The sequence below is a fragment of the Diceros bicornis genome, chromosome 2, assembly GCF_020826845.1.
Source record: "Diceros bicornis minor isolate mBicDic1 chromosome 2, mDicBic1.mat.cur, whole genome shotgun sequence".
Lineage (NCBI taxonomy): Eukaryota > Metazoa > Chordata > Mammalia > Perissodactyla > Rhinocerotidae > Diceros > Diceros bicornis.
In genome coordinates, this window is record NC_080741.1 from 71,289,380 (window position 1) to 71,304,339 (window position 14,960).

The following is a 14,960-nucleotide window of genomic DNA, read 5'->3' on the forward strand; positions in this document are numbered from 1 at the left end:
GTGTCTGGGTATCTGGGATCTAATCTAGTGCACTTCCTAACTAACTGGGTGACCTTGAGCAAATCAGTAAACCTCTTTGGAACTCTATTTAGCCATCTGTCATAATGAGCATATTGGTTTATCTCTGAGGGTCTTTCCCAGCTCTAAAAGTTCATAATTCACCCAAAAAATATCTGAGTGTCTGTAATGAATGCTGTTAGGCATTGTAATACCAACACACTTTTAATATAATACATAGGAGTGATGGAAATTAAAGGGGAAAATTACCAATTCAGATTAACTCTAAGTATCAAATTTGGAATTAACATTTTTACACAGGTTGTTTATTTATTTATTTTTTGCTGAGGAAGATTTGCCCTGAGCTAACATCTGTTGCCAATCTTCCTCTCTTTGCTGAGGAAGATTCGCCCTGAGCTAACATCTGGTGCCAATTTTCCTCTATTTTGTATGTGAGCTGCTGCCACAGCATGGCTGCTGATAGATGAGTGGTGTAGGTCCGAACCGGGGAACTGAACCTGGGCCGAGGAAGCGGAGCGTGCCAAACTTAACCATTAGGCCACCGGGGCTGGCCCCTACCCAGCTCACTTTTAAGTTATATGAATTGCCATAAACAGTCTCATAATTTTAAATACCATTTGTACTTTCATGCCTTCCAAATTTGTATCTTCAGCTAGGTCTCTCCCCAAAACTTCAGCCTCCTGTATCTAACTTCTAATTTCACATCTCTGCTTAGACCTTTTAAAAGCAGCTCTTGATTGACACAGTCAAAACTAAACTCCCGATTCCCCATGCTGCTCCCACCCGCCACCCCAAATCTGTTGCTCCCACAGTCTTCCAACTCATTAAATGGCAGCTCTGTCCTTGCATTTGCCCTGGCCGGAAACCTTGGAGTCATGCTGACCAGTCTCTTTCACACATAATCTGTCAGTCCATCAGTAAATCCTGTTGGCTTATCTTTAAAATACTTCCAGAATCTGGCAGCTTTTCATTGTCTTAACAGTATGATCCTAGTCCAAGCCAGTGTCAGCCTAGATTTCCGTGATTGCTTCCTGGTGGGCTTATTTCTGCTTTTGCTCTCTTAGAGTCCTTCTGAGGGCAGCAACTAGAGGGAACCTTTAAAATAAAAAGTCGGGTCATGCTTAAAACTGTCCATAGGTGCTTTCCCATCTGAGTTGCAGCAGCAGCCTAAGTCGTCTCAGTAGCAGTCCTCTGCTCCGTACGTAATCAGCTCCTTCTTTGACTTGGGCTCCTGCCTCTGTCTCCCCTGTTGTTCAGCTCCAGTCACACTGGCCACCTTGCTGTTCTCAGACGTGTTAATCACTCTGACCCTAGAGACTTGGCACTTACTGTTATTTCTAGGTGATACAGGGTTTCCCCAGATAGTCACATAGTTTAGTCCTCCACTTTCTTTGGACTCTATTTTTCGTAGGTCATCTTTCCAGTGAGGTCTTCTCTGACCCTCCTATAAAGAGCATCAAGCTTGTTCCCTCCTCATACATGGCTTCGTTGGCTTCATTTTTTTCTTCATAGCACTTTTCACATATGTTATGTATGCGTCTTCTTTACTATGGTGTGCTTCATGAGGACGGAACTATTTTGTTCTCTTATATTTCCCCTCCCAAGAGTAATAGGCACATAAAGAAATTAATGAATTTTAATTTTAGCTTGGGCGTATTTTTATCATTGCAATGTTGCTACTGTCTGCCACATTCTTTATTGGCATGTATTGAAGTAAGTGAGAATATTAGTAGAATAAAGTTCCTCTGAATTTAGAATAAAAGCAAACAGGAGAATTATCTCTAGGGTAGACACTGCACTGAAGAGTGTGGTAGTGTGGAAGTGGTTTATCAGTGACAGTTTTATGTATTAGTTGAATAGTGTGTGTTTTACTTTGACATAATGAGGTGAAAGCTTTAATTAGACTCTTCTTTGTACCAAATCCAGATCCTGGAAGGAAAAGAGACTTCATTGTGGTTCTATGTTTTTATTTCTGTTTCCTCTCAAAGTTGAAGATCCTTGAGGTTTTCTTTTAGCCTTCCTCCCAACTGTAGCTTTTGTAATTTTTATTTTCAAAATTTTTATTGTGGAAAAGTTCGAACATATACAAAAATAGAGAACACAGTATAATGAACTCCCATGTGCCCATCACCTAACTTAAATATTTATCAGCTCATGAACAGTCTTGATTCTTCTACACATCCACTCACCCTCCCTCAACGCTAATTATTCATTTTAAAATGTTTAATGTTAATTAGGACATATTTAAAAGGGTCAAAGCATTCAGATTATGGGTGGCAGTTAAGTAAGATATGAAGCAGAATGTCTTGATGTAAATAGAAGTTTTGTGGATTTCTGTAAAACTGTGAGGCAGAATGAAAATTGCTGCTTTTTTCTTTTTGTATCATTTCCTGCTCAGTGAAGTAACTAACCCTAGCAGGTATCAATGTTAAGAGTGGTTTTGTTGACTTCAGCCAATAGAGAAAGGGAAATCCAATCAAATAATATATCATTGGGGTAAACATTTGATCTTTTTCTGTGAGTCTTTTGATTTCAGATGATAATATATGGATAATTTTTTTCTCCATTTCTGTATTGATAGACATGTGGATTGCTTCCAGTTTTTGTCTATTATGAATACTGCTGTGAACATCCTTGTTCATATATTTCTTTTATCATATATCTAGAAGTACAATTACTGGGTCATAGAGTAGACATTCATTTATTGGGTGTTATCTTTAAAGCTAGTTTCCAAATTGTTAGATCATTTACACTCCCTCAAGCAAAATATAGGAGTTCCAGTTGTTCCATATCCTCTCCAACACTTTGTATTCCCAGTCTATTTAATTTTAGCATTTTTGATTAGTATATCTGTGAGATTTTAAAAATTAATGTTACCATTATTATTTTTAATATTTTTTAACTGTGGTAACATTTATATATAATGTAATACATAAAATACATAAAGTTTGAGTTTTGATCACTGAATTTTGATAAATGTGTACATCTATGTAATCACCATCACAGTCAAGATGTAGAGCATTTCCATCATCCTAGCTCCCTTATTCTGCTCCTAGTCAGTTCCCTCCCCCACAGACAATCACCGTTTAGCTTTCTGTCATCGCAGACTGTTCTTAAACTTCATATAAATGGAATCGTACAGTATATATTTATTCTTTTCTTTCACTTCACCTACTGTCTTTGTTATTTGTTCCTGTTGTTGCTTCTATCAGTATTCATTCTTTTCTGTTGCAGAGTGGTATCCATTGTGTGATTATACACAATTTGCTTATCCATTCATCTGTTGATGAATTTGGATCATTTCCAGTTGATAGCTAGTATGAGAAAAGCTGCTCTGAACATTTTTGTGCAATCTTTGTGTAGGCATCCATTTTCATTTCTTTTGGGTAAATATCTAGAAATGGAATTGCTAGGTTGTAGGGTAGATGTATATTAAGCTTTATAAGAAATTGATGAGCAGTTTTCCAGTTTGGTTGTACCACACCCACTAGCAGTATGAGAGTTTCAGTTGCTCCACATCCTGGTTAATATTTGGTGCTTTTAGTCCTTTTAGTTTTAAGTATTCTATTGAGTGTGAAATAGTAATTCACTATGGTTTTAATTTGCATTTCCTGATGACTAATGTACCTTTTCATGTGCTTATTGATTTTTCTTCTATCTTTGGTGAAGTGTCTGTTCTAGTTGTTTGCCCAATTAAAAAAAGTTGTATTATTTGTCTTTTTCTTATTGATTTGTAGTTCTTTATGTATTTTGGTCAGGCATATGCATTGTATTTTTTCTCTGTCTGTGGCTTGCCTTTTCATTTTCTTAAGGATGTCTTTTGATGAACAGATGTTTTAATTTTAATGAAGTCCAATTTATCTCTCTGTTTTTTTTCCTTTTCTTTTTTTTATGATTAGTGCTTTTTGTATGTTGCCTGAGAAATCTTTGCCTACCTCAGGTCATAAAGATTTTTTCATATGTTTCCTTCTAGAATGGTTATAGTTTTAGCTTTTACATTTATGTCTCTGAACCTATTGAAGTTATTTTTTCTGTATGAGAGATAAGGGTCATGATTCATTTTTTTCTTGACAGATATTCAGTTGCTTTAGCACCATTTATTAAAAAGACTCACTAAATTACAGTGGCTCATTTGTGGTAAATCAAGTGACTACATGTGTGGGTCTAATACTAGACATGTTATGTTGTGTTATTCTCTGTCTGTCTTGAAGCTAATATGACGGCTTTAATGCTGTAGATATATTGTAAATCCTTCGAATGAGTAGTGCTAGTCCTTTAACTTTGGTTCCCTTTAAGACTGCTGGCATTCTAGGGCCTTTGATTTCCATATAAATTTTAGAATAAATGTATCATCTCCATCCCCCAAAAGTGGCTTGTTTTTCGATTGGGATTGATTGAATCTGTAAATCAATGTGGGGAAAATCGGCATTTTAACGTTGTTGAATCTTTTCGTCCAAGCACATAGAATATCTCTATATGTATTTAGGCATTTAAAAAATGTCTCTCAGCAATGTTTTGTAGTTTTCAAGACATAAGTTTTGCACATGTTTGTTAAATTTATGCCCAAGTATTTAATGTTTTCAATGATTTCAAGTGGTATTTATTTTAAAATTTCATCTTCTGTTTGCTGATATATAGGCATGACATTGGTTTTTGTTTATTGACATTCTATCCAGTGATCTTGCAGAAATTCACTTAGTAATTTTAGTTGCTTATAGAGTTTTGGATTTTCTATGAACATAATCATGTCACCTGCAAATAAAAAGGTTTCTTTCTTTCTTTCCTACCTTTGTACTTTTTTTGCCTTACCACAAAACCTAGGACCTCCAGTACAATTTAAAGAGAAGTGATGGTAGTAGACATTCTTGTCTTGTTTTTACTCTTAGGGGGAAATGTTCAAAGTTTCATTAGTGACTATAATGTTAGCTATAGTTTTGTTGAAGATGTCTTTCAGATTGAGAAATTTTCCTTCTATTCCTGGTTTTCTGACTCTTTTTATTATGAATGGGTATTGAATTTTATTAAATGCTTTTTCTGCTTTTATTGAGATGATTATATAGTTTTTCTCCTTTATTTTGCTAATGTGGTGAATTACATTGATTTTTTCAAATAACAAACCAACCTTGCATTCCTGGAATAAATCTCACTTGGTCCTGGTGCATTCATTATATTGTTTATCTCTAGGATTTATTTGTTAATATTTCATTTAGGATTTTTATATCTGTATTTATGAGAGATTATTAGACTATAATTTTTTTTTCCTATAATATACTTGTTGGATTTTGTTATTGAGGTTATGCTGGCTTTAATATGAGTTAGGAACCATTCTTCTCTTCTTGTTTTCTGGGTGAGTTTGTGTAGCATTGATACTATTTCTTCCTTAAATATTTGGCAGAGTTCACCAGCAAAACCGTCTGGGCCTGGAGTTTTCTTTGTAGGAAGGTTTTTGTTTACAGTTCAGTTTCTTTAACAGATACTACTACTATTCAGATTTTCTGTTTGTTCCTTTGTTAGTTTTGATGAGTGGATGTTTTCAAGGGAAATTTGTCCATTTCGCCTAAAATTCAATTTTATTGGTGTAAAGTGTTCATAATATCCTCTTACTATCTTTTAATTTCTGTAGGATTTGTAATGATGTCTCTTTTTAATTCTTTGTTTTTGTAATTTGTATTTTCACTCATTTTTTACTTGTTTAATCTTGGTAGGGGTTTACTAATTTTTTCAAAGAACCAACTTTTGGCTTTGCTCATTTTCTCTTGTATGCTTATTTTCTATTTTACTAATATCTGTTATTATTTTCTTCCTTCTTGGGTGTAATATGCTGTTCATTTCCTAACCTTTTAAGTTGGAAGCTTAGAAGGTTGATTTTCAATTTTTTTATTAAACTATAAATTGCTCTCTGGGGACTGTTTTATTACCAAACCCCTATGCTATCATTCAGCTCAGAATATTTTCTATTTTCCATTGTTATTTGACCTATGGAGTTATTTAGAAGTATGGTGCTTAATTTCTTAACATTTGGAGATTTTCTAGTTGTTTTTCTGTGATTGAGTTTCATGTGAATTCGTAGTGGTCAGAGAAGATATATTGAAATATTTCATTCCTTGGAAATTTGACTTACTTTATGGCCTAGAACATGGTCTGTGCTGCTAAATGTGCCGTGTATACTTGAAAAGAATGTGTATTCTGCATTTGTCAGATGTAATGGTTTTTATTTGTTAATTACATCCATTTGATTAATTGAGTTGGTTCAGATCTTCTGTATTTTGACTGATTTTTCTGTTTTGTTAGGTGTGTTTAGATTTATATGCGCTATTAGTTAAACCAAGTATTGTGAATTGACTATCTTATTTTAGTTCTGTCAATTTTTGCTTTTTTACACATTTTGAAGCTATGATATTAAGTGAATATAATTTATGATTTTTATGGCTTCTAATTAAGTTGACTATTTTGTCAAAATGAGATGTTCCTCTTTATCTCTCATAATACTTTTTGCCTTAAAGTCTATTTTGTCTGTTATTAATGTTGCCATATCAGCTTTTTTTTGCTTAGTGTTTGCATGGCACATCTTTTTTTTTTTTTTTTTTTTTTTTGTGAGGAAGATCAGCCCTGAGCTAACATCCATGCTAATCCTCCTCTTTTTGCTGAGGAAGACCAGCTCTGAGCTAACATCTATTGCTAATCCTCCTCCTTTTTTTTTCCCCCAAAGCCCCAGTAGATAGTTGTATGTCATAGTTGCACATCCTTCTAGTTGCAGTATGTGGGACGCGGCCTCAGCATGGCCGGAGAAGCGGTGCGTCGGTGCGCGCCCGGGATCCAACCCCAGTAGTGGAGCGGGCGCACTTAACCACCAAGCCACGGGGCCGGCACATGGCACATCTTTTCTTATTCTTTTATTTTCAACCTTCCTAGGTGTTAATATTTAAAGTGTTTTCTTTTGAACAGTATATAGTTGCATCTTATTTATTAATCCAGTCTGACAATCTTTGTTTTTTAATTGGAGTATACATCCATTACATTTAGTGTGATTACAGTTTACCTTGTTGCTATTTGTTTTCTCTTTATCCATTTGTTCTTTTTAAAACAAAACACTCCTCCCTTCCTGCTCTTTTTGTGGTATTAAGAGTATTTTTATCTCTTTTGTTAGTTTTTTCATTATATTTGTTAGTGTCACTCTTTTAAGTCATTACCAAAGAAATTACAAAATACACCCTTAACATATTATAGTGTACCATAAATTAATACTTTTATCATGTTATGAGCAATGCAAGAACTTTACAGTATTTTTGCATTATTTAATCTCCTTTTTTGCTATGTTTTGATGTATTTTACTTCCATATATGTTATGAATCCCACAGGACATTGTTAGTATTGTTTTAAAACAGTCAATAATCTTGTATTTACCCACATATTTACCTTTTCTGGAGCTGTTTATTCTTGTTGTCATTTTTATGCTTCCATCTAGGATCATTTTCCTTCATCTGAAGAACTTTTCTTGTAGTATTACTTGTCTGCTGGTGAGGAGTTCCCTTAGCTTTTGTTTGTCTAAGAATGTATTGTGCTTTCATTTTGGAAGAATATTTTCAGTGGGAATAGAATTCTTGGCAGTTTTGTTTTCTTTCTGTACTTTAAAGATATCATTCTGTTATCTTCTTGCTTCTGTACTTCTTGTTGAGAAGTCAGTGGCACTTCTTCCTGTTGCTTCCTTAGAGCAATGGTTCTTAACTGGGAGTGAGTTTGCCTTCTCTTTTACCCCCTCTCGCCTGGGGGACATTTGGTAATGTCTGGATATGTTTTCACGGGGTGGTGGTGGTTGCAGGATGCTGCTGACATTCCTGCAATGCACAGAACAGTCCCTCACAACAGAAAATTATTTCAATTAAAGTGTCAGTAGCACCAAGGTTGAGAAACCATGCTTTAGAGGTAATATGTCTTATTTTTCTCTGGTTGTTTACAAGATTTTCTCTTTATTTTGGTTTTCAGCAATTTGATAATGATATGGGTAGGTTTCATATTCTTTTATCCTTTTGGGGATGGGTCTTAATTCCCTCTTACAATACACTATCTTTTTATTCATTTGTCTGTTTTTTCATCTTTTTTCTTTAACACATTCTTCATAGTTATTTTGAAATCCTTGTGTTCTAATCTACTCTTTGGATCACGTCTGATTCTGCTTCCATTGACTGTTATATCTCTTGATTAGTGGCTAATTTCTTGCTTCTTTGCATGTCTCCTAATTTTTAAATGTGTGTTGAACATTGTGGATGAAATATTAGAGAGGCTGTGATTTACCTTTCTTTGAAAGATGGCTGAATTTTGTTCTGACAGGCAGTTAAATTACCAGCTCTTCACTTTTATTCTGTCAAGGCCTGGTTTAGTTTTTTGTTAAGTTTGGTCTGTTTCAGTTTTGTTTATATTTCTAGGGCGTGGTCCTTCTTCTAAGGTGTGGCCTTTGTGAGGTTTCAACTGAATGTTTAGGATCTTCATCAGGTCTCTCAGCTTTGGCTGGGCTCAAACTCCAGCAACTTTCCTGCACTGACCCTTGGGATCTCAGCTTCCCAGCTCTGCTTGCTACCAAGTATCCTGTGGTTTTGTCTTATGCTTGTGCAGCCCTGGAGATGATCAGGAATTGATGAGAATTTCTAAGGGGACTTTTCGGGTTCTCTTTGTGTGGCTACCTCCTGTCCAGCACCCTGTCCCTCCAGTGCTTTGCCCGGAACTGTGATCTCTGTTCCCTCTACCCAGTGAGATCGCTGATCCCTGTTTTGACTTCAGTTCAATACCCAACTCCCAGAAAATGTTTCCAGGGGAAATTCTTGGGGGAATGTTGGATCACCTCATGTTTCTCTTTTCTGATTGTAGCCTTATGTTGATTATAGTCCATGCTTACAAACAGTTGTTTTATATATGTTTTGTCCCGATTTTAAAGTTATTTGTGGTTGGAGAGAAAGTCTGATAGCAGCTATTCTGTATGGTCAGAATCTGAAGTCCCTCTATTTTTTTTTTATAGACAGATTAACTGCTTTTTTTTTTTTTGTATAGCAAAATGTTTATTTTTTTATTTTTTGTATATCAAAATGTTTTTTTTTTCCAAGAAAAATCACATAATTTTATTAATTAACTGACACACATTAATAATACTTTTTCCTCTGTATTTTTGGCAACATATTCCTTGGTCATTTCTTCATATAATAATTATTTCATGATACCATTTTCTGTGGAAAGAATAGAAAGATACTTCAATCTTTCCTCTAACATGGTTGAGCAAAACTTTTTTTTTATTTTTTTTTTTTATTTATTTTTTTTTTTGTGAGGAGATCAGCCCTGAGCTAACATCCGCCAATCCTCCTCTTTTTTTTTCTGAGGAAGACGGCCCTGGGCTAACATCTGTGCCTATCTTCCTCCACTTTACATGGGACGCCGCCACAGCATGGCTTACCAAGCAGTGTGTCTGTGCGCGCCCGGGATCTGAACCAGCGAACCCCGGGCCGCCGCAGCGGAGCGCGCGCACTTAACCGCTTGCGCCACCGGGCCGGCCCCAAAACTTTTTTTTTTTTTTTAATTTTTTGTTTATTGCAGTAATATTGGTTTATAACATTGTATAAATTTCAGGTGTACATCATTATACTTCTGTTTCTGCATAGACTACATCATGTTCACCACCCAAATACTAATTACAACCCATCACCACACACATGTGCCGAAGCATCCCTTTCGCCCTCCTCCCTCCCCCCTTCCCCTCTGGTAAGCACCAATCCAATCTCTGTCTCTATGTGTTTGTTTATTGTTGTTATTATCTACTGCTTAATGAAGGAAATCATATGGTATTTGACCTTCTCCCTCTGACTTATTTCACTTTGCATAATACCCTCAGTGTCTATCCATGTTGTCACAAATGGCTGGATTTCATCGTTTCTTATGGCTGAGTAGTATTCCATTGTGTATATATACCACATCTTCTTTATCCATTCGTCCCTTGATGGGCACTTAGGTTGCTTCCAAGTCTTGGCTATTGTGAATAACGCTGCAATGAACACAGAGGTGCATGTATCTTTATGCACTTGTGTTTTCAAGTTCTTTGGATAAATACCCAGCAGTGGAATAGCTGGATCATATGGTAGTTCTATCCTTGATTTTTTGAGGAATCTCCATACTGTTTTCCATAGTGGCTGCACCAGTTTGCACTCCCACAGGCAGTGTAGGCGAGTTCCCTTCTCTCCGCATCCTCTCCAACACATGTTGTTTCCTGTCTTGTTAATTATAGCCATTCTGACGGGCGTGAGGTGATATCTCATTGTAGTTTTGATTTGCATTTCCCTGACAGATAGTGATTTTGAACATCTTTTCATGTGCCTCTTGGCCATCTGTATATCTTCTTTGGAGAAATGTCTGTTCAGGTCTTTTGCCCATTTTTTAATTGTGGTGTTAGTTTTTTTGTTGTTGAGATGCATGAGTTCTTTATATATTTTGGAGATTAACCCCTTATCAGATGTATGGTTTGCAAATATCTTCTCCCAATTGTTAGGTTGTCTTTTTGTTTTGTTGATGGTTTCCTTTGCTGTGCAGAAGCTTTTTAGTTTGATGTAGTCCCATTTGTTTATTTTTTCTATTGTTTCTCTTGCCCCGTCAGACATGGTGCTTGAAAATATGTTGCTAAGACCGATGTCGAAGAGCGTACTGCCTATGTTTTCTTCTAGAAGTTTCAGGTCTTACATTCAAGTCTTTAATCCATTTGGAGTTAATTTTTGTGTATGGTGTAAGGTAAGGCTCTACTTTCATTTTTTTGCACGTGGCTATCCAGTATTCCCAACACCATTTGTTGAAGAGACTATCTTTTCTCCATTGTATGTTCTTGGCTCCTTTGTCAAAGATTAGCTGTCCGTAGATGTGTGTGGGTTTATTTCTGGGGTTTTGATTCTATTCCATTGATCTGTGTGTCTGTTTTTGTGCCAGTACCATGCTGTTTTGGTTACTATAGCTTTGTAGTATATTTTGAAATCAGGGAGTGTGATACCTCCAGCTTTGTTCTTTTTTCTCAGGATTCCTTTAGCTATTTGGGGTCTTTTGTTGTTCCATATAAATTTTCGGATTCCTTGTTCTATTTCTGTGAAAAATGTTGTTGGAACTTTGATAGGGATTGCATTGACTCTTTAGATTGCTTTAGGAAGTATGGACACCTTAACTATGTTAATTCTTCCAATCCAAGAGCACGGAATATCTTTCCATTTCTTTGTGTCTTCTTCAATTTCTTTCAGCAATGTTTTATAGTTTTCCGTGTACAGCTCTTTCACCTCTTTGGTTAAGTTTATTCCTAGGTATTTTATTCTTTTTGTTGCAATTGTAAATGGGATGGTATTCTTAATTTCTCTTTCTGCTACTTCGTTGTTAGTGTATAGAAATGCAACTGATTTTTGTATGTTGATTTTGTATCCTGCAACTTTACCATATTCGTTTATTACTTCTAAAAGTTTTCTGGTGGATTCTTTAGGGTTTTCTATATATAAAATCATGTCATCTGCAAATAGTGACAGTTTCACTTCTTCCTTTCCAATTTGGATCCCTTTTATTTCTTTCTCTTGTCTGATTGCTCTGGCTAAGACTTCCAGTACTATGTTAAATAGGAGTGGTGACAGTGGGCATCCTTGTCTGAGATTAACTGCTTTTTAAGTCAGATTTATTGCTTTGTATTTTATTCTAGAAGAAACACTGATTTGATTGTCATTATGGAGTAAGTTCTATATTTCATGGAAACAAGTGTTAATTGGGAAAACAGCTCATGTCAGTTAACTTATTATACATTAAAACTTGATATCTTAATTATCTATTGTGTTTTTGTGCTTCAGGAATCATCTGTTGCGGTTTGCCTTAGAGTCACCACCCATATCTCCTGCTTCCTCCTCTTCAAAGAACCTTGCTGCCAAAGTAGACACTCCTGTAGCCTTCAGACATTCTTTAAAGCAAGGAAGCAAGTTAACAGAGAATTTCTTGACCAGAGAAGCTAGTGGTTCTGCATCAGAGTCGTTGATAAAAGAGAGTGAAAAAAAATTTAGCCCTCGAAAAGAGGTGGGCACTTCTGCAAAGACCAGAGAGATGCCTTCTGTAGAGAAGAGAGCTCTAGGCTCCTTGGATGCTCATGTTCCTGCGACACCCTCTACATCGACTTTCAAACAAGTTACTAAAGGTAGGAAATTATTTTTACATGTGTATTTTCTTAGTTAATGGAAATCTTCTCATCCCACATGACAAGAATAAATAGGCAGAATTTTTGAAGGGGAAGGAATGAGAAAGGGCAAACCAGATTTCACCTTATAACAATCTTAGAGATTAATGTAGGCAGTGCTTCAAGATATGTTTGTTCTCTTTTTTGTCTCATAGACTGTGAATTCAGGCTGATTGCTGAAAAAATGAAGCAATTTTCCCTCCTAAGACTGGAGGGAACTTAAGATTAGTTTTATAGTAATTCGGTCACGCCTTGGTAGAAAAGAATTAACCAAAGAATTTTCTAAAAAATGGATTTCCGAACTTTTTAACAATCTCTTCCTTTAGCTGGAGGATTCTAATTGTGTGACTTCTCACAATTTAGCCATTACCTGGTAACCAGTCTGTCCCACTTCTGTTGCCCTGAGATGTCATTCTTTTTCTCTTCTGCTTTTCTAAGTGCTATTCTAAGTGCATATTAAGGTGGGAATTCTGTTTTTATCTTAATTGCTGAAAGATGCTAGGTTACATTATTTTTGCACTTTCTACAAGTAATAAAGTCTCTCTTTCTTTTTTAAAAAAATACAGTGGATTGTCCTGTTTGTGGCGTTAGTATTCCAGAAAATCACATCAATACGCACTTAGACAGCTGTTTATCACGTGAAGAGAAGAAGGAAAGCCTCAGAAGGTAAGAAAGTTAAGCATAACCAGTGAGCTTTAGCCAGGTGCCTCTGTGCTTTATTATTAGCCAACTCTTCCATTCCTTCTCCTCTTCTTTCCTCAACTCCACTTTGCCAAATATAATTAACTCTATTATATGCTAATACAATTTAATTTAACAAGAAATTAGTGACTTAGAATTCTGTTCTTTTCTTATTTTCTTGTCTTAGAATTTTAGAACTACCATAAAACCCCTTAGCCAAAGAAAGCAAGGTTAGACTCTGAATATAGAAGATATAAAATCTTTCTTTGGTTCTTAGGATGCTCAGAAGTTTTAAAATTTTAAGTCAAGCTTTTTCAAAAAAAATTTTTTTCCGAATAGGCGGTTATATACATATGATGTAAAAAGGTACAAAAGGGTGTGTATGAAATATAAAGTCCTCCACCCCCCACCTGCAGCCACCCAGGTGACATAACTAATAAGTTGTCTCAGTATTTGCACCCAAACTTAAGGTATTCTGCCTCCCTTATACATCAAAGTCACAGTAATTTATTACACTAGGCCACTATTAGTGTACACGTAAGTTGGTTAGGAATGAAATTTGAGTCAAAGTTAAATTGCAAGGTCTTAAGTAATCAGTGTTAATGAAGATAAAAAGGAAGCAGAAGCTGCACAGTAGATGAGTCTGGTGCTGAAGGGAAGAAGAGATGAGAAGGTAGTTTGGGGAAAGAGTAAGCACAAGATCAAGGAAGATTTTATTTTTTAAAATAGAAATTGTTTAAGCCTTTAGTCTCTTTCCTTTCACTCTCTCTAGGGAGAGAGCAGATGATACATGGAACAAGGTTGGGAGCACAAGAGATCGAGACTCCAGTAATGAAGTTATCCTTGACATGCAGAAAGAACCCTTTTCTGAAACAGGAGAGAAGGGCAGAGAATAGGTCATCATTTAGAGAGACTTGGAAAAGGAGAGAAGGGAAACTGAAGAAATTAGTGGTATCCAGGAGGTGGGGATCAATAGAATGATTGGCTCTTATGTTTGGTCTTTTTTTTGTTTTTAACTGAAGTACTATTGAAATACAGGATTATGTTAGTTTCAGTTGTACAACATAATGATTTGATATTTAGAAACATTATGAAATGATCATGACAGTAAGTCTAGTTTCTGTCAGTCTTCCTATCAAGTTGTGGAATATTGTCAACTATATTCCCTGTACTGTATATTACATTCCCATGGCTTATTTATTTTATAACTGGAAGTTTATACCTTTTAATTCCCTTTACCTATTTCACCCAACTACCACCCCTCTCCCCTCTGGCAACCAACAGTTTCTTCTCTGTTTCTATGACTCTGCTTTGTTTTGTTTGTTGATTTGTTTTGTTTTTTAGATTCCACATGTAAGTGAAATCATACAGTATTTGTCTTTCTCTGACTGACTTATTTCACTTAGCATAATACCCTCTGGGTCCATCCATGTTGTCACACATGGCAAGATTTAATTCTTTTTTATGGTTGAGTAATTTTCCGTTACACACACACACACACACACACACACACACACACACAACTTCTTTATCCATTCATCTGTTGATGGGCACTTAAGTTGCTTCCATATCTTGGCTATTGTAAATAATGCTGCAATGATCATAGGAGTGCATATGTCTTTTCCAATTAGTGTTTTCGTTTTCTTCAGGTAAATACCCAGAAGTAGAATGGCTGGATCATATGGCAGTTGTATTTTTAATTTTTTGAGGAACCTCTGTACTGTTTCCCATGGTGGCTACACCAGTTTACATTTCCACCAACAATGCAAGAGAGTTTCCTTTTTTCCACATCCTCACCAACACTTGTTATTTTTTGTCTTTTTGATGATAGCCATTCTGGCAGATGTGACGTGTGATATCTCATTGTGGTTTTGATTTGCATTTCGCTGGTGATTAGTGGTGTTGAGTACCTTTTAATGTGCCTGTTGGCCACCTGTATGTCTTCTTTGGAAAAATATCTGTTGAGCTCCTCTGCCCATTTTTTCATTGGATTGTTTGTTTTTTTGATAGTAAGTTGTATGAGTTCTTTATAAGTTTTGGA

General features: G+C 35.8%; 1 protein-coding gene across 4 annotated transcripts in view; it reads left to right on the top strand.

Moving 5' to 3' along the window:
- RAD18 (RAD18 E3 ubiquitin protein ligase) overlaps positions 1-14,960 on the top strand; it is a 123,877-nt gene that overhangs the window by 28,411 nt on the left and 80,506 nt on the right. For all 4 annotated transcript variants that reach the window (XM_058563217.1, XM_058563225.1, XM_058563235.1 and 1 more), the window contains exons 5-6: positions 11,862-12,199; positions 12,805-12,904. In XM_058563217.1, coding sequence (XP_058419200.1) covers positions 11,862-12,199; positions 12,805-12,904 — 438 coding nt within the window. The remainder of the gene's footprint in view (positions 1-11,861; positions 12,200-12,804; positions 12,905-14,960) is intronic.